The sequence below is a fragment of the Mesoplodon mirus genome, assembly GCF_964341445.2.
Source record: "Mesoplodon mirus genome assembly, chromosome: 9".
NCBI lineage: Eukaryota > Metazoa > Chordata > Mammalia > Artiodactyla > Ziphiidae > Mesoplodon > Mesoplodon mirus.
Genome location: NC_138985.1, coordinates 93,036,909 through 93,055,696, shown reverse-complemented (window position 1 = coordinate 93,055,696; position 18,788 = coordinate 93,036,909). Strand labels below are relative to the sequence as shown.

At 39.3% G+C, this 18,788-nt stretch overlaps 1 protein-coding gene across 1 annotated transcript in view; it reads left to right on the top strand.

The window, feature by feature from the left end:
• UBE2H (ubiquitin conjugating enzyme E2 H) overlaps positions 1-18,788 on the top strand; it is a 106,333-nt gene that overhangs the window by 78,689 nt on the left and 8,856 nt on the right. The window contains exons 4-6 of the mRNA XM_082632077.1: positions 1,738-1,777; positions 3,088-3,140; positions 18,144-18,272. Coding sequence (XP_082488203.1) covers positions 1,738-1,777; positions 3,088-3,140; positions 18,144-18,272 — 222 coding nt within the window. The remainder of the gene's footprint in view (positions 1-1,737; positions 1,778-3,087; positions 3,141-18,143; positions 18,273-18,788) is intronic.

Sequence of the window (18,788 nt, the reverse complement as noted above, 5' to 3'; positions counted from 1 at the left end):
TTCTTAGATTTTTGGAGATGACCTCTGACACACCTCATCCTTGAGGATCTTCCTTTGATACCACTTGTCTGCATCTTTCCTGACATCTTCCTCTCCTCATACATGCTTCCCCTGTCACCTCTTTTTTTTTTTTTTTTTTTTTAAGGGCTTCAAATGCTTGGCTTTTTTTTTTTTTTTTTTTTTTTGGCTGTGTTGGGTCTTCATTTCTGTGCGAGGGCTTTCTCTAGTTGTGGCAAGCGGGGGCCACTCTTCATCGCGATGCGCGGGCCTCTCACTGTCGCGGCCTCTCTTGTTCCGCAGCACAGGCTCCAGACATGCAGGCTCAGTAGTTGTGACTCACGGGCCTAGTTGCTCCGCGGCACGTGGGATCTTGCCAGACCAGGGCTCGAACCCTTGTCCCCTGCATTAGCAGGCAGATTCTCAACCACTGCGCCACCAGGGAAGCCCCCTGTCACCTCTTTTTGCACACTGCAGTTATTTCTTTGTGTGTCTTGTCCCATTGCTCCAGTGACCTCCTTGGGAATAGAGTACTGTCTTTATTTGGTTTTGTACCCTAAATAAGCACAGTGCCTGACACATAGATGTTGACCAAATATATTTTGAATGAATGAAAGAGAACATGTAAGATGGGGGTGGGGTGAGGGAGGGTGGGATTGGGTCGTGGTGATAGCCACTTAATAAGGAACTTCAATTTATTGAAAGGAGGGTACAGAATAAGGAAGTCTAAAAAGGAAGTAAGGGGACTTCCCTGGTGGTCCAGTGCTTAAGACTCCGTGCTTGCATTGCAGGGGGCACGGGTTCAGTCCCTAGTCAGGGAACTAAGATCCCGCATGCCGTGTGTCACGGCCAAAAAATAAATAAATTTAATTTAATTTAAAAAAGGAAGTAAGGCGATAAGGATGACAAAATGAGAGCTTTGACAGTGGATCTCTGCTTTAGAATACTGTCATTTGCTTGTATACAAACTGATTAAATCACTGGTTTTGAGTTAGAAAATAATTTCTTTTTGGAATTTAAATATCAATATATTTGTTTAAAAGTCTATACATACTTGTTTTTCTAGGAATAAATCAAAAAATTTGAATCCCTGACAGATATAGCCATCTTACAGAATTTTTTTGAACACCTTGCCTAATTTCTTTGTTGCCCCAATTTTAATCAAAACTGGGTTTCCTGGAATGAGTAGACTAAAGTTAAAGGAAATATTTTGGTCACTGTTCTTATGAAATCCTTTGTGGTTTGGAAGCGGTACTCCTTTAGCATTTCAGCAGCTTCATTCATGTTCCGCACATGGTGTAGCACAATGATACCAGTAACTGAGCTTCGGAAGGAGAAGTTCAAATGCAGAACCTCCACATTTAGTGATTGAACAATAAAACTTTGGGGAGGAAAGTCAGAGTAGCTTTCTTAACTTTTATCATGGCACTAGTTATAAACCATTTAGTACTATAAATTTTCTTGGCAAGTACCTTCATAGCTCAGAAAATAATTTCTTGTAATGATTATTTTGTATTAGAAGCTGCATTGCTCTCAAAGTTTGCTCATTTGATTAGTAGAACTCTGATGTATTTTAAGTAATTGACACAGCCAGGAGAATATAGTCTTACCAGTAACCAAAGATCTAAGATTGAAAGTAATGAGTTATCCTAATACTGAAATTGTTTCCAGTACTGAAATACTTTAAAGCTAATTGTTCTCTGGATACTTTTTGCTGCTAATTAACATCTCTTTTTACAGGATTCATGAATAAAATTTTCCATCCCAACATTGATGAAGCGTAAGTAACTGTTTAAAAATGTTTAAATCTTAGCAGCAACTGCTCTTGGTTAGAGTTCATCTCTCTGTTATAAAAAAGCCTCAATTATCTTTTTGGATTTTAACAACAGATAGGACTATAAGAATGGTCACTTCCATTATAGAATCCAGGACTACGATATTCTAACTTGTTCAGGGTCCACTATTGGACTGCTTGGTTTTTTTCCACTGTCATGAATGGGTCCTTCATTTCTCTTGATATCCAGCTAACATTTGTAATATTCCATATCTCTGTTCTCTTTGTATAGACACTGTCCAGAGATCTGTCTTCAGTGTACAGATTATATTATTTTCAGCCCTTAAAGTATTTCTCAGTCCTTGAGAGTAAAGCAAACAGTTAATGAATCTTAATTATCCCTTTCTTTCCTTCTAATATTTTAGTAGTGATATTTTAAAATATGATATCAGTGCCTCCTATTTTATACTTCCAGTTCTATTTAGAATACTATTTATCCTGCAGTTTTTCCTTGTCATGGCACTAAATTTTGATATTACACACACGCACACACGTGCATACATATGAAGTATTCTGAACTCTGAGAGGTTGTATGTATATATGTACATCATGCCCCATTGTCCTTTAATACTTTCATGTATCAGTCATCTTAGCAAGGATGTTCTCTTATGTAACTGCAGTATAGTTGTCAGATTCAGGAATTGAATATTAATGCAGTACTTTTTCATCTACTGCCATATTCTGGTAATGGACTTTTTAGCACTTTTTTTTTTAATTCATTAAAGGATCCAGTCCAGTATCATCTATTGCATTTAGTTGTCATGTTTCTTTAAACTACTTCAATCTGAAACCATTCCTCAGCTTTTTATAAAATTGACATTTTTAAGGAATAAAGACCAGTTATTTCATTACTGTCCCTCAATTTGGGTTTGTCTGATTTTTCCTTATAATTAGGTTCAGAGTATGCTCTTAAGGCCAGAAAACCAAAAAGTGAGATTGTGTCCTCCTCAGGGTATCCTCTTTGGAGGCGCACAAGTTTGTCTGCCCTGATAACCAATGTTAATTCTCATCACATGGTTATGGTGTTGTCTGGTTTCTCCATTGTATAGTTACTGGTTTTCCCTTTCAATCTCTAAGTAGACACTTAAGACTTTGTGTATATTCTGCTCCTCATCATGTTTTCCCCAATTGGGATTCTTTGGGGTTTTTTTTAATGATCTATGAAAATATTTTTCCTGATGATTAAACTAGTTGCCAGATACATGCAACTAACTTTCTAATTTTTTTAAAAATGCCATTCTTTCCATCTGTTTCAGGTCAGGAACTGTGTGTCTAGATGTAATTAATCAAACTTGGACGGCTCTCTATGGTGAGTTTGGCCATGGAATATTTTTTAGAGATGTTGAGACACTGCCTAAAAAAATGTTGTTTGGATTTTCTTCTCTGGTTTAAAATGTTTTGTTGGGAATGGGAAGGGATTTTGAAAGCCGGGTGGGCAAGTTTAATCAGTGAAAAAAATGTTTTCTCATGAGTACAGACTTTGGTTTAGCAGTGGAAATTTGAAATTATCTGGTAAGATTCTGAAATTAATGTATAGTGTTACACATATGCAGACACACAAATACATATGCAGACATTTCATATATGTGTTATTCTGAAGCACATTGTATACATGTTTATCTGTAATGCCTTTTAGTTTTGGAAAAACTCTTAGGAATGTCCCTTTGAAATGAGATGATGTATTAAGAGGTTTGGGGGATCATCATCTGTTTCAAAGGTGAAAACTTTGTTATGAAGCAAAGAATAATTTAGCCTTACCTTCGGTGCTGAAATTGACATATGATCTCTTACAGTGAATCAGCACGTAAATTGAGATCACAGAGAGAGAGAAGCCTTATCAAGCTTTGTAACTTGGTTGGGGAGCTAAAAGTATTTTTAAATATATTTAAAGTTTATTAGGGATACAACAGATCAATCTGTTCTCCCCACATGTCCAAGTTCTCAGGCGTCACAGACTCTCCCTCTTCTCATGCGCCCACCTCGTGAAGCTTCCCCTGATCCTCCAGCTGGAAGTAATCTCTGGACGTGCCTAAATTTTATAGCTCTTTTTTTGTGGCCTGCTTTTACTTTCTACCTTGTGTTTGTTGTCTGTGCCTACATTTTCTGTGCTACTGGATTATTTCCTGCCCTAAGGGCTGTCAGGGTGCTGGGCTGATTTGTGTTTAAGTTCTGGCACTCCTAGCACGGTGCCTCGCACCAATTTGTTTGTAAGAGTGAGTGGTACAGGCAACAAACACGTGCTGAGAGGTGCAGAGAGGGAAAGATCACTTCAGGCTGGGGTTAACTAGAGACGGCCTCCCCTTGTTGGAGAGTTGTGAGACCTTTTAGCGGTCTTAAGGTACATAAGACCCCTTATTCCAGCTACCATCTGCAAGTCAACTTGTTTGTACTAGGATGGTGATAAGAATCACAGAGGTTGGTCACCAGCAGCACACGGTTAATCCTTTTTTTTTTTTCCTCCTCCTAATTCTTTCAAGAGTTATTTCCTCTGCCTGGAGTTATCCTCCCTGATCTTTGTGTAGCTGGCACCTTCTTTTATCATCTCAAACATGCTTCCTTAGAGAAGCCTCCTTTCCTGGCCACTTGATCTGAAATAACGCCCCTCCATAGCACAGCACCCTCTTTTAAAAACCTTAAAATTTATTTATTGTTTATCTTGTCCTGTCAGATTGTAAGCTCCACAAGAGCAGGGACTTTGTCTCGTGTGCGCGCGTGCGTGCATGTGTGCGTGTACATATGTACAAGTGCCTAAAGCCGTAGCCCATGTACAATGAGGGTTCACATATTTGTTGAATTAATAGGTGAATTAATCATGCCCAGTACTGTTTAACATGAGAGTTTTAGGGAAACGGCAGCTTATAAGGAGATGAGGCAACAAGAAAGAACATATACACTGAGGTTGGTTAAAGGGATTCCTTTTAAGATGGTTTTTCGGTAAAAATGTCTTGTGGCAGGTTGCCTGGAATATCTGATGTAATGATGTATTTTCTTAAACTGCATTCACATTGTAGAAATATACATAACTAAATGCTGCAAGCTGGTTCCAATGACAATAAAGTAAATTGGACTTTAGTTTAACTAATTCTTTTACTACTGACCAGAAGAACTTTGTGGAAGAGGTTTGCTGATTGTCAAGTACCTCACATCTCAGAACAGATTTTTTTTTAAATAACAGTTTTATTGAATTATAACTCACATACATAAAATACACCCATTTAAAGAGTGTAATTTGATGATAGTTTTTAGTATATTCACAGTTATTTACAACCATTCCCACATTTTTATCATAGAATATTTTTATCACCTCAAAAGGAAACCCTGTACCCTTTAGCTATCATCCCCTCATCTCCCAGCCTCATCCCCCAGCCCTAGGCAATAACTAACCTTCTTGTTGTTTGTATAGATTTGCCTATTTTGGACATTTCTTGTAAATGGAATTATACAATATGTGGTGTTTTGTAACTAACTTTTTTACTTCATATAATGTTTTCAAGATTCATCTATGTTGTAGCATGTATCAGTACTTCATTCCTTTTTATGGCCAAATAATACTCTACTGTACAGATATAATTTTTATTTGTCAGATGATAGACATTTGGGTTGTTTACACCTTTTAGCTATTATGAATAATGCCTCTATAAATATTTGTGCTCAAATTTCTCTGTGGACATATGTTTTCATTTCTCTTGGGTATGTACCTAGGGGTAGAATTGCTCGGAGATACGGTGACTTTGTTTAACCATTTGAGGAACTATTTTCCCAGTGGTATCATGTTAACATTCCTGCCAGCAGGTGTATGAGGTTTAGAATAGACTTTCAAGCAACAGGCCAACGTGACTAAGGTTTCATCACATCTATAAAATGTTAGAATATGTTCTTGTATTACCTTGCAAAGCATTTAGTAAGTAACAAGAATTAAACCACATTGATCAAAGTGAATTTTGATTTCTGTATTACATGTGTACAAGTTACCATTAAGTGTTCCATAATACAAGAACATGAACACACTAACAGGTAAGTGTAGGAAAGCAGGAAGAAAATATTTTTATAGTACATTCAAAATTATATTCAGCATGGGAAAACTGTTTTGACATTTTTCTCAAGTCCAAACTATTCCTCAAGAAAATTCAACATTTCTTTCATGGAAAGATTTAGGAGCAGGTAAATACAGTTTATGTGAAAGTACTGGTAGTTGGTTTAGATGACCTTGACGTTTCTTTTAGACTTATCTGATCTTGAGATCTAAACTGAATTTTTATTACAAGCTGCTAAGCCCTCCGGCATTGAAGGTTAGTTTCATCATTGGTGAATTTTGAATCACTCAATTTCCTGCTGTGATTCTTGAATTTTAGTTCAAAGGACAAAAACAAATCTAACTTAATATGAAACAACTAATAGGAGAAAGTTGGCAAGTTAACACAGATATTCAACTGAAAAGCAAAAGGCTTAGCTTGGTAACCAAAACTTGTTTCAACTCTACTATATAATATGGTAAGGAGCAGGGAGTTACTTGTGAAATTTCCTACAATTAACTTTGCGCCAGGGCATGTACTGTGCAATAGATACACATATTTTTATTATAACAGCAATTCCCAGATGAAATTCAGATTTATACTCATCATAACCTGATAATAAACAATGTTTATGTTTATTCCTCCACCACCCCTCAGCAACTCCACAAAAGAAAATTGATTTCTGGCAGCCCATTTGACTCCTTGCCTCTGTTCTCCTCCTGTTTTCCTTTGCCAAGTGTACATGCAGTTTGTTCATTCAGAAGCTCAAAATTGGTATAACTGTAGTTTAATCACCCAGTGATTTTAAATTTTATATTTAACCTTGAAAGAGAGCATATTATAGTGCTTAATTTTGTAAAGAAGCTTGTCATCAACATGAAGCTATCTATTGAGTTTGAAGTTACTATTGTTACTCTTTGTGACATTAAAAGGAAAGTAGCAGATGCCATCACAAAATTGATTCATTTTGGCTTTCTGTATGATGGCATCTTTTTTTTTTTTTTTACATCCCTTCGTGCTCTTCCAGACAGGAATGATAAAAGCTCTGGAAAACTTAAAATTCAGCCAAGGGGATCTGGATTTCAATTTCAAAAACAACTGTAATTTTAAAGACTGATGAAAGGAAAGTTCATTAAGCCATAGGTAGCTTGTTTTCTTTTTTCCTTTTTACTCATATATATTTTATCCATAGTTGTGTTTTCACCCCACACTCCTGGAAGCTCCGGTACCTTCACTGCAGTACAGCTTCAGTTTCCCTCCCACCGTTCTGGGCCATGCATACTTGACCCTCGCAAATTGTGTTTCTCTCTCCGACTTTCGTTTTACTCATTTCTTGACTGACTTGGTAAATTACTTATTTGTGGATTAAGTTGTGGACAAGTAATGTAGAAGACAATTTTCATATAAAATTGGGCAGTTTATAATTTTATTCTCACCTTTAAGGTTGCTAGCCAATGGACTGGATAGTCCTCTTATTTTACTGGTGAGAAAAATCAACATTTGGGAAATTATTTCCCCTAGAGTCGTTTGGCGGGGGGCAGTCAATAACAGACAAATGAGTTTGACTACAACAAATGGAATGCTTCAGGAACTTTGGGATTAGAATTAGGAGAAACAGTGCTTCTTTTACTAGGCATTTAAAAAATTTTTAAATCATAAATTTACTTAATAGTACTATGCTGTAACCTGATGATTTTAAGCTGCTAAATGAATTTAAGCCTTTTCATATTGGAAATGCATTGTTATTACATACCTCTTTTCAGTCAGGTAGCCTGTGAATCTTTCCAAACAATTCAAATTTTGGCTGAGGGTAACTTTATCTTAAAATAATGCTTTATGCTGCATGAGTGTTTGCTAACTATGTTTCTAGACATTTTAGTATAGTTGCAGAGATAAGAGATACATTTATCTATCTGCATGGATGATTGAGTGGCCAGCAGCCACTGTTTGAACAGGCTTGAGAACTCAGTATTGATCCATCCATGTTGGAATCACAAACATCATCCTGCTTTTGGAACAGCTGGGTGTCATTATGAGTCTCCTAGACAGACCCAGGTAGAGCAGTTTCTTTCTAGTACTATGGAGAAAGGTCAGCTGTAGTAGATAAAGAAGAAATATGCTGAGTTTTGGATTTGATGGTTTCCACAATGCTAGCTCCATGATCCACCTCCTTTGTCTGCTTGTAGATATTTAGATTTGGTGTTGGCATGTGCCCCAAGAGTTTAATTAGCTATACATAGAAAAATGGGGCTTTCTTGGGTTGAACAACTTAGCAGAAATTCATTAAAAACACCACGTTCACATTCACTGACAGTCAGCATTAGAACCATGGAGTGGTCCAGGCTTTGTGGATCGTGGGATATGAGCCAGGCTATGGTCCTGAAAGACAGCCACAGCCATGTTTTTCTTTCTTTGGGGCTGTAGCCTCAGGGCTCCATTGTGATTTTATGGATTTGTTTTCTCTTCATTTGCTTGTGATCACTGTGTCTAGGTAAAGTCTTTCCCCATCCATGGTCACTTATCTTATAATTGCATGAAGTTATCTTGTTCTTTTCTGACATTAAAGACAAACTAAATTATTGCCTAGTAATTTAAAACTTTAATAATGAGTTTTAGTATGACTGTAAGAATACCCAACTAGCTAATTATACATTAACTGCCCTCATTTCTAGAAGGGTAATAACAAATCCTACTACCGTGTTTTAGCTTGCAATCTTTTAAGGTAAGCAGGGTCATACCAGGTTTAAACCAGGATGAAATGACCTCTAAAGAACACCTAAGTAAGGTGGGAAGTGTTTTGAGATTGACATGGTAACAAGGGGAATGTTTTTTGGTGAACAAAAGTCTGTTTTCTTCATTCTGATCTATGTAGTAGCATTCATTTCCTTTTGCAGATCTCTACGGTTTAAATACATTGTGGAGAGGGAGTTGCAATTAGGCAAATGGATGGAAGATGATTTTCTAAGACAGTGGAATGCTTTAAAACGTTCCATGTTATAAAACTACACACCTCTGGTTGGTGACCTGGTGATCTGGCACTTAGCAGGATATATCTGGTATTCCACCAAGTTTTAATTAGTACTCTATGTCTTTGACATTGCTCTTTCCCACATATAACAGGAATACCTGTTTTTAGCTTGGAATACTTAAAGAAGTGTAATGGTAGTGTAGTGAGATTAAGTATATCTCTCAGGAATATTGCAAAAATTCTTCAAGTGTTTGCTGATTCTTATTAATTCCTGCTGATTGCTCTCTCTCTTTTTTAAGAGGTGTGAGGAGAGAAGAGTTTTGTTTTTTGCATTCATGACCCTCTTCATGAGACTTTATTCTATCTTTAAAAGATCCGCATGGACTAACACGAGATCACGTGTACATCTAATGAGTTTCACACCCTTTGTATATTTTATCCACACAGAAGACCCTCTCAGTTAAGTGATTGGATACATTCTTGAATATATCATCTGGGATACTGGTTTGCTGTATGTATTATTCCATTAAAGCATGTTAGCATTCAGTGGCCAGCTGGTTCTGTGTCGCAGCACCACACAAGTCTTTGTGGTGGTCTGCTTCAGCTTGCCACATGTGTGCCCTCAAACAGCTAGTAAGAGAATATTTAATCTCAAGGCCATTTCTTTTTTCAAATCTACCTGCCTATCTGAAGGCATTCCTCCTAATTGGCTTTATTGAGGTTTTCCTCTAGGGGATGTCTGTCACCTTTTAGGGCCCACTGCTTACCCAGTCTTTCATACATAACAACTGCTTGATTATATGCAATGCTGATCCTCCAAGCTGAAGAGAGGTATAGGTTTCTGGCTCCTCCTCCTTTTAGGGGGTAGAATTTCACTGTTTTTAGTATTCCCGGACTACAAGCAGAAGAAAATTAAAGTAAAAGACTCAAATTCATCATTAATAGTGCATCTTCTTAAGAGCTGACAAGAGTAGAAAAGTAAAGATCTATTAATTAACTCAGAATTCTTAGATAACCTGAAGAAATCTAGAAATTTTATTTGTCCTGTTTCAGTCTTACAAACTTTGACCACATATATGTCAGTGTGTTTTTATACATATAGTTAGATACCACCCCCCCCAAAAAAAGAACAAAAGAAAAAACCTTGAGCAAATGAAATGGAATTTTATGATTTTTTTTTTTTTTTTCGGTACACGGGCCTCTCACTGTTGTGGCCTCTCCCGTTGCGGAGCGCAGGCTCAGCGGCCATGGCTCACGGACCCAGCCGCTCTGCGGCATGTGGGATCTTCCCGGACCGGGGCACGAACCCGTGTCCCCTGCATTGGCAGGTGGACTCTCAACCACTGTGCCACCAGGGAAGCCCCTATGATTGTTTTTATTTTGAACATGTAACTATAAATTCATGGCTTGCTTAGCAATGTGATGAATTACAGTTCCTTATAAGATGAGCAAAGTCAATCAATGGGATTTTGAAAGGTCAGCTGATGATTTTCTCTAGCCAATCAAGGATAACATGGGTTGGTTTGGTTTTTTTAAATTATTGTATTTATTTATTTTTGGCTGAGTTGGGTCTTGGTTGCTGCACGCGGGCCTTCTCTAGTTGCGGTGAGCAGGGGCTACTCTTTGTTGCGGTGTGCGGGCTTCTCATTGCAGTGGCTTCTCTTGTGGAGCACGGGCTCTAGGTGCGCAGGCTTCAGTAGTTGCGGCACGTGGGCTCAGTAGTTGTGGCTCACGGGCTCTAGAGCACGGGCTCAATAGTTGTGGCGCACAAGCTTAGTTGCTCCGCGGCATGTGGGATCTTTCTGGTCCAGGGATCGGACCTGTGTCCCCTGCATTGGCAGGCAGATTCTCAACCCCTGTGCCACCAGGGAAGCCCCGGATAACATGGTTTTAATTCTCAAGTGATCTCAACTTATTTAGCCATCAGCTTCAACTGTAATAGCCGAAAGCCATGGAAAGAGGAGGTCGCAGAGTCATTGGTTCTGGTTCACTAGAATCTACTTCTCGTGGGTTTTTACTTATCTTTTTACCTCTCTAATTGTGAGCAGGACTTTTCCTTTCTTCCTCTCCTTTTAGCCCTGCTCCCTATTGAATTACAAAACAGTTAAATACCTTAAGGAGTCGTGGCTAACTTAGTGATTCTGAGCTTTGGAAGCCAGGAGTCCTCCAGGAGGGAGAAGGTCAGTAAAATGTAAGTTTGTTTGGATAGCATGCTTCTGGAGTATGAAGTTTTGTAGGGAAAGAAAAGGAACTTGCTCTTGATGGGAAATGACCTGAGTGTTTTAAGGAAGTGTTCTCTGATTCCAAAGGTAAGAATTTGGAGGCTGGAAGGCCATCCAGAGATGGTTGTCCTAATCCAGGTCTAGAAAGATACATTGGGCTTGATGTAGTTACATGCCAGCGGAAACAGAAGAGGAACTAGAGGCATTTCACTAGGATTAATAGTGAGTCTGGGAAATTGACTGAGTACATGGAATAAAGGAGGAAGGCCTAACCAAGGTCCTTCCGGAGGTTTGGAGCCATCGATCTAGGTTTTAGGAGAAAGGAATAGGTTTTCAGGGAAATAATTTTAAGACCAGAAATGTAAAGGACCAATTAGAAGGATTTGCTAGTTATCAGCATAGACTTATTTCTTTAAAATTGTGAGATGATGAGCTTCCTGGAGTAAGAGTATAAAATACACTCTTTGTATTAATACAAAGACCACAGAATTCACATTGCTGAGCAAGTGGCTGATGTCTTGCCAAACAAGTTTTTCTGTATGTTTTTTATTTGTTTGGCTTTAAAAAGAAGGAACCCAGGGCCTTGGACATCTGGGGAACAAGGAGTAGTGTGAGAAAAGGGGGAAGGATAGGTGGCATTGGAGAAGGGAGGAGGGCTATGATGGCTGGTGGTACCTGGCCATGACTGTGCTGTACCATGGTGGTGTTTTCCGAGTCACAGCACTTGGGGTGTTAAATCTGAAAAACAAACAAAGATTATGCAAGTTCAAGTCTCTGAGAGGACTGCCTGCTTGGTAATTGTGGTTCCTGTTAGGGCTGACCAAGTCAAGTTTTGGCATCCACAGGGTTTTAACCTGAAGATAGCAGTATGCTTTACAAAGGTTTCCATTTTAATGTTCAAAGGAAATAGAGGAAGAAGAAATAACTTACGGTCACTGGTTCACAAACAGCCAAGAATAAAACATGAGATGTGATTCATCCCCTCCTGAGTGTCTTCTCTTTTAAGCCATGTACCCATCTTTTTGTGAGTCACCTGGAGTAGGGTGGCTTTACTTTAAGAATTGGTGCGGGGTGTCCCTGATGGCACAGTGGTTGAGAATCCGCCTGCCAATGCAGGGGACACGGGTTCAATCCCTGGTCTGGGAAGATCCCACATGCTGCGGAACAACTAAGCCCGTGTGCCACAACTACTGAGCCTGCGTTCTGGAGCCCGCGAGCCACAACTACTGATCCCGAGTGCCACAGCTACTGAAGCCCACGTGCCTAGAGCCCATGCTCCACAATGAGAGAAGCCACCACCATGAGAGAAGCCACCGCAATGAGAAGCCCGCGTGCTGCAATGAAGAGTAGCTCCTGCTCGCCACAACTAGAGAAAGCCCGTGCACAGCAATGAAGACCCAACACAGACAAAAAAAACAAAAAAGAATTGGTGCATTTTTGTGTGGGTGACTCATTTTAATTATTAATATGTATTCCTTGAGGGATACAGGTAGCTGAAATGTCTTCTGAGAAGATGGCATATTTGTATTAATATTTTAGTCTAGTCCTTTGATGTAGTTTGAAGCCTATTTTATAGTCATTTTTAGAAATGTGTATTTCTTCTTGTAAGGAACTACAGTATTCTCTTTTTGCAGATGACGAAATTGAGATGTAGAGAGGAAGAGGCCTGCTTTCACACCTATAGTTTGGAGGACCTCCACCTGGAGGGAGTGATGGTGACAGCAGATAAAGGACCATGAAAGGGTCAGGGAGGGCTACTAAATTAGAGCCTCTTCAGCAGCTTAGCTGCCAAGACCTAAACATTTTCTTGAGCTAGAGAACCCACAAGCACATAGCTCTTCCCGTTTGGTCTCTGGGGATAGGAGTGTGTAGAGTAGGTAGTGCATTTCTGCACACGTATCACACACATGCAGATGCTAACCAATCCTAAATCAGAATCCCTGGGGTAGGTATGAGGCCTCAGCATGCATATTTTGAAAAAACCCTGTGGGTAATTTTAATGGACGGACAACCAGGACCTAGACTTGCCCAAGAACCATTGCTCTAGACTGAGTGGGGTAAATGCTGCTTTTGATGAGAGAGAAGTATAATTTGAGTGTTTTTAAAAATTAAATATGGATATAAATCATTAGTTTATGTGCCTGAGCTGAACTGTGAGTGTTGTGATATTGTTAACATTAATACTGTAAGATCAGGTTGAAGAATCAGTCCTAATGGACTGCATTTTGGTAAGTGCTGATTTAGTCCAAGGCAAAAGTAAGAGCTGTTTGCTCATGGTAAACCATACTTCTCAGGGTTCTTGGGACTTTCTTTAAAAATTAAGGCATCCAGTAATGGGGGCACCTGACTGTAATCTCTAGATTGTGTGATCCATGTCTGGTTCTCTCCCTTCCAAAAAGTGGAAGGTCAGTGTTTTTTAAAAGACTTTGGAACTGATAGGTGTTTTATATTATTAACAATTCTAGGGGGGAAAATTTTATTATGATGGATTTTCCCAAAGATGAGTATCTTTATTTCATTCTTGGTTTATGGTTTATGTCTCTTCTGCTAGAATATTTATCTTGAAAGAAGATTTTGCGCACATCTGCATGTTTGAGAGATATTTCTTTGGGGAAGAACCTCTCAATGGTAGTCATTCTGTTAGCCACTTTCAGGAATACTTTACTGCTTTAAAATGGCCATGGCAACAACATCCTGGCCTTCAAAAGCTGTCATCTTTACCCAAAACTGGGCTGCATACTTCTCCTTTCCTGCTCTTCTGTTTTAGAGGTGTGACTCAGCACATCTGTAAAATGGATCAAAAGTATGTTGATGTAGGAAGACAGTAGACACAGGAAGGAAAAACCAATAATTGAGGGTTCTTTTTTTTTTTAATTGAGGGTTCTTTTATTTGTTTGGAACAAATACATAGGCAAAGCCACTTATTGGTAGCTTGAAAAACTTAAAAGTAGTGGTGAGGGGTATAAAATCTTTTCCTGGAACACATGAAACACCTAGTTATGAGACATGTTGTCTGCAATATTTCTCAAGTCCTGAAGTGCTTCTGAACTTAAAGTAAAACCTGCACTTTATTTTTTTTTCAAGTTTTTTGTTGTTTGATAGGAACATTCAACTGTTAATCTTTTGGGGGTAGCACCAATAATGCTGATGTGGCAGGAGAGGCCCCCAGTTTGCTATGTGTGCATATCTGTGCGCGGCCGTGGGCTACTTCCTGTGGTTGAGCTACTTGAAGCACACTGCCTCTGAAATACCCGACAGTTCATCCAAGAAACTCCTGAACGTTCTCTGCTTAGAGACCATCCTGTTGGCCTTGAACATGTGAGAAAGAAAACTTTTGGGGAGGAGGGTGGCCATCTCTGAGGGTGTACAGTTTTTTTTTTTTGGTTTTTTTTTGCGGTACGTGGGCCTCTCACTGTTGTAGCCTCTCCCGTTGCGGAGCACAGGCTCCGGACGCGCAGGCCCAGCGGCCATGGCTCACGGGCCCAGCCGCTCCGCGGCATGTGGGATCTTCCCAGCCCGGGGCACAAACCCACATCCCCTGCATCGGCAGGCGGACTCTCAACCACTGCGCCACCAGGGAAGCCCAGGGTGTACAGTTTTGATGCAGAGATGTGGGGAGCTTTTGCCATCATGGTTGAGACAGTGTTCCTTTTATCCACTAACAGAAGCAGCGTAGTGCATAAGCCCAGGTTTGAAACCCAGCCCCTTGGACAAGTTACGTAACCTCTCTGTGCCTCATTTTCCCCATATGCAAAGTGGAGATAGTAATGGTACCTCCCTCGTTGGCTGTAGTGAAATTAAGAGTGTATATGTAACGTGTTTACAGGGCCTGGCTTGTAGTAAGGGCTGTGTAAGTGTAACCTCTTGCCGCCATTACTCTTACTGTTACTATCATTAGTGTTACTGTAACTCTGCTTTGGGATCATGTTCAATTTGTAAAACTTGAGGCTCACACCCCTTGTCTTTTCTTCTTAATTTGCTTACCTTTTAGCATTTTCTACCATTGCTTTGATAAACCACCCACTTCAGGATAAAGAGAGGAAAATTTTTTTTCAGACTTTCCATGTTTTATTAAATGTTTCAAACCTATGCAAAAGTAGAAAGAACACATTTATATGCAAATGCTATTTTTAAAGGTAAAAAAAGTAAAGTGTCGGGCTTCCCTGGTGGCGCAGTGGTTGAGAGTCTGCCTGCCAATGCAGGGGACACGGGTTCGTGCCCCGGTCTGGGAAGATCCCGCATGCCGCAGAGCGGCTGGGCCCGTGAGCCATGGCCGCTGAGCCTGCGCGTCCGGAGCCTGTGCTCTGCAACGGGAGAGGCCACAACAGTGAGAGGCCCGCGTACCGCAAAAAAAGAAAAAAAGTAAAGTGTCATTTGAATTGTGAAAAGTAGAAATTACAAGCCTTTTGCTTTGACATAACTTTTTAAAAAATTTTATTTACTTTTAATGTATTATTATTATTATTTTTTTTTTTTTTTTTTTTTTTTTTTTTGGCTATGTCAGGTCTTAGCTGGGGCACACAGGATCTTTGTTGAGGCCTGTGAGATCCTTCATTATAGTGCATGGTCTCTTTGTTGTGGCACTCGAGCTTCTCTCTAGTTGTGGCCTGCGGGTTTTCTCTCTCTAGTTGTGGCGTGTGGGCTCCAGAGCTCATGGACTCTGTAGTTTGCAGCACACGGACTCTCTCGTTGAGGCATGCAAGCTCGATAGCTGCAGTGCACAGGCTTAGTTGCCCCATGGCATGTGGGATCTTAGTTCCCTGACCAGGGATTGAACCTGTGTCCCCTGCATTGGAAGGCAGATCCTTTACCACTGGACCACCAGGGAAGTCCAACATAATTTTTAAAATATTCTTATGCATAACTTTAAAACTATTTTTATGCATCATACTATGTACATCATTGTAATTCTAGAGAGCATAATATTTTACAGACTTTCTCTATTCAGCATTAGAACATAAGCATTTTTCTCTGTCCCTTAGCCTTTACAAATAGTTTCAATGATTTTGTACCATGAATAGTTATTGGTTTGTTAAATATGTTGCTTACTTTAAAATATATATATGTAAAACAGCAGTGAAAATCCTGCCACAGATGGTTGGGGTTATGTTGGAAGATCATTTTTTTGTTTTGCTTTTTTGATTAAGGATCTCTGCATTTGTTTCCTGGTACATGGGAATTTTACTTTAATGTGGTTCTTTGGAAAGTTAGCCTTGTCAGTAATACCAAGTCCCTAACTTGGGGTTGAAGGTAAACCTGCTCTGTGTCAGTATCTGGTGCATGAGAATAGGACTGTGCTGGCTGTCATGAAGTACAGCCAGCACAGTCCATATATCACTCTGTAGACCTGAGTGGTCCAATATGGGATCTACTAGCCACATGTGGTTATTTAAATTTAAATTAATTAGAATTAAAAATGAAAGATTCAGTCCTCACAGTCAAACCAGCTATATTTCACGTGTTCAGTAGCCACATGTAGCCACATGGCTACCATATTGGCAGCAGATACAGATCATTATCATCACTGCAGAAAGTTCTATTGAATAGTGCAGCTCTAGGTTTTTTTTGACTGCTCAGTTTTTTAACCTTATAGTGACAATGATGATCTGCTTCTCGTAGGATTTTCTAGAGCAGAGGTCAGCAAACGTTGGCTGCCTGATTTTGTATATAGTTTTATTGGAACACAGCCACACCCATTTGTTTATCTATTACTTATGGCTGCTTTTGTGCTAGTGGCAGGGCTGAGTGTTGAGTAGCTGTGACAGACCAAATGTGGCCCACCAAGCCTAAATTAGTATTTACTCTGGCCCTTTACAAAAAAGTTTGCTGACCCCTTTTATCTAGACCAGGGTTTCTCAACCTCAGCACTTTTGACGTTTTGGTCCCAGATAATTATTTGTTGTGAAGGGCTATCCTGTGCATTGTATTGTAGGATGTTTAGCAGCATCCCTGGCCTCTGTCCACTAGATGCTAGTGCCACCCCTACACCTTCCCCCATCCGGTTGTGACAACTAAAAATTTCTCTACACATTGCCAAGTGGCCGCTGGGGAGCAACATCACCCCTGGCTGAGAATCATTCATCTAAAGTGACATGGCTTGACAAAACATTCACTTACAATACTGCATGAGAGTGCTCACTCTAAAACAAAATCCATTAAAAAAGCAGAATAAATTGAAGAGTAGTTTCTATGCTACTATACTTTAGCATTCCCTCTTGAAACAGAAATGTTTTTTATAAAACATGATGAGTAACTAGAGTGGGCAGAGAGATGGAAGCACTAAGGTTCCACAGGTCACTGTCTGCTAACTGAGCAGCAAATAGAATGGAAGTTAGAGCATCTCCGAAGTTATGTGGATGTGTGGTTTATTTTACAGGTTTTCAAGCCCTACTTCCTTTATAAAACACTAGGTAACTGCAGGGTTTTTGTTGTTTTTGCTGTGTATGTAGATGTACACCCAGCACCTTGTGCTGAATCTAGTAAGGGAGTTGTTAATGTTTATTAAAATGATTATTAATAAAAGCAGTAAATTGGTACTTATCTGTCTTATGATTGTTTATGATTTTAAGTGGTTCATACAGGTTCCTACCCTCATTACCTAGAATAATTGAAAAACTGGTTATATTTACCTCCATTAGAAGTTAGGAGAATTGAATTAAATGTCAAGGCCTATATAATTGTATTCAGTTCTTTTAAGATCTGGTGCTTGAATACTTTCAGAGTGGGGATTTTCAAAGCTGTAGAAAATGGCGATGTTAAGAAATTAACTGCTCGCTTTGTAAGAATGTAGAGTGCTGTACAGTATTGGGGTACAAGTTTTAATAAACCATGTAGTATTTCTAAAATCTCAGTTTACAGAGTGGAGTGAATTCGAATTGGGACAGTTGCCTTTCAAAGAGAATACCAAGTGTACCTTTACCTGGTTCTTCAAATTAAAATTAAATTTAAAAATTGGTATTGAAAGGAATATATAATATAAGTCACATGTAATGGACCACTGTTTTATGAAAAAATATCAGTGTAATTAAATATGTTGACTACTGAATTCAAGTGAATTTTAGGTGAACTAGCTTGTTCCGTGCATGATGTATTTCTTGCTTGTTTTTCAGATCTTACCAATATATTTGAGTCCTTCCTGCCCCAGTTGTTGGCCTATCCCAACCCCATAGATCCTCTCAATGGTGACGCTGCAGCTATGTACCTCCATCGACCAGAAGAATACAAGCAGAAAATTAAAGGTAAGGCAAATAGCTTAGCCTGGAGACAGAAGGACTTAAGTCTGTTAGGTTTTGATCAATAAAAGCCCTTCTTAGTTACTCGTAATTTTTCTCAGGCCTAAAAAGAGACAGCTGCGGGCCGGAGCGGAGCTCACTAGCCTCTGTAGGTTCAAGGGTCAGAGACACCTTTAGAAAGCTGGAGGTTTCAACAAGAAGAGAGAGCAAAAAAGGAAAAATGAGAAAGTGGGTGACTTATTAGTTGGGTGGTAAGTAGACATAACCCTGCCAGAAATCCCTTTGACCCCCTATATGAAAGAACCTTTGCTTTCATTTGCTTCCTCTTGTCTTAGAAAATTAGAAAATTGGACTGGAGAGTAAAGTATTAATTGAAAGGCATAGTCTCACATTGTTTTATAAATGGAATCATCCTGGCCCTTCAGGACAGCAATTAACTTTGGGAGTTGGGAAATAATTACCAAATTCATCTTTAGATTTTGTTTTATTATATCATTTTGCCTGTTGGATAGAAATTACCCA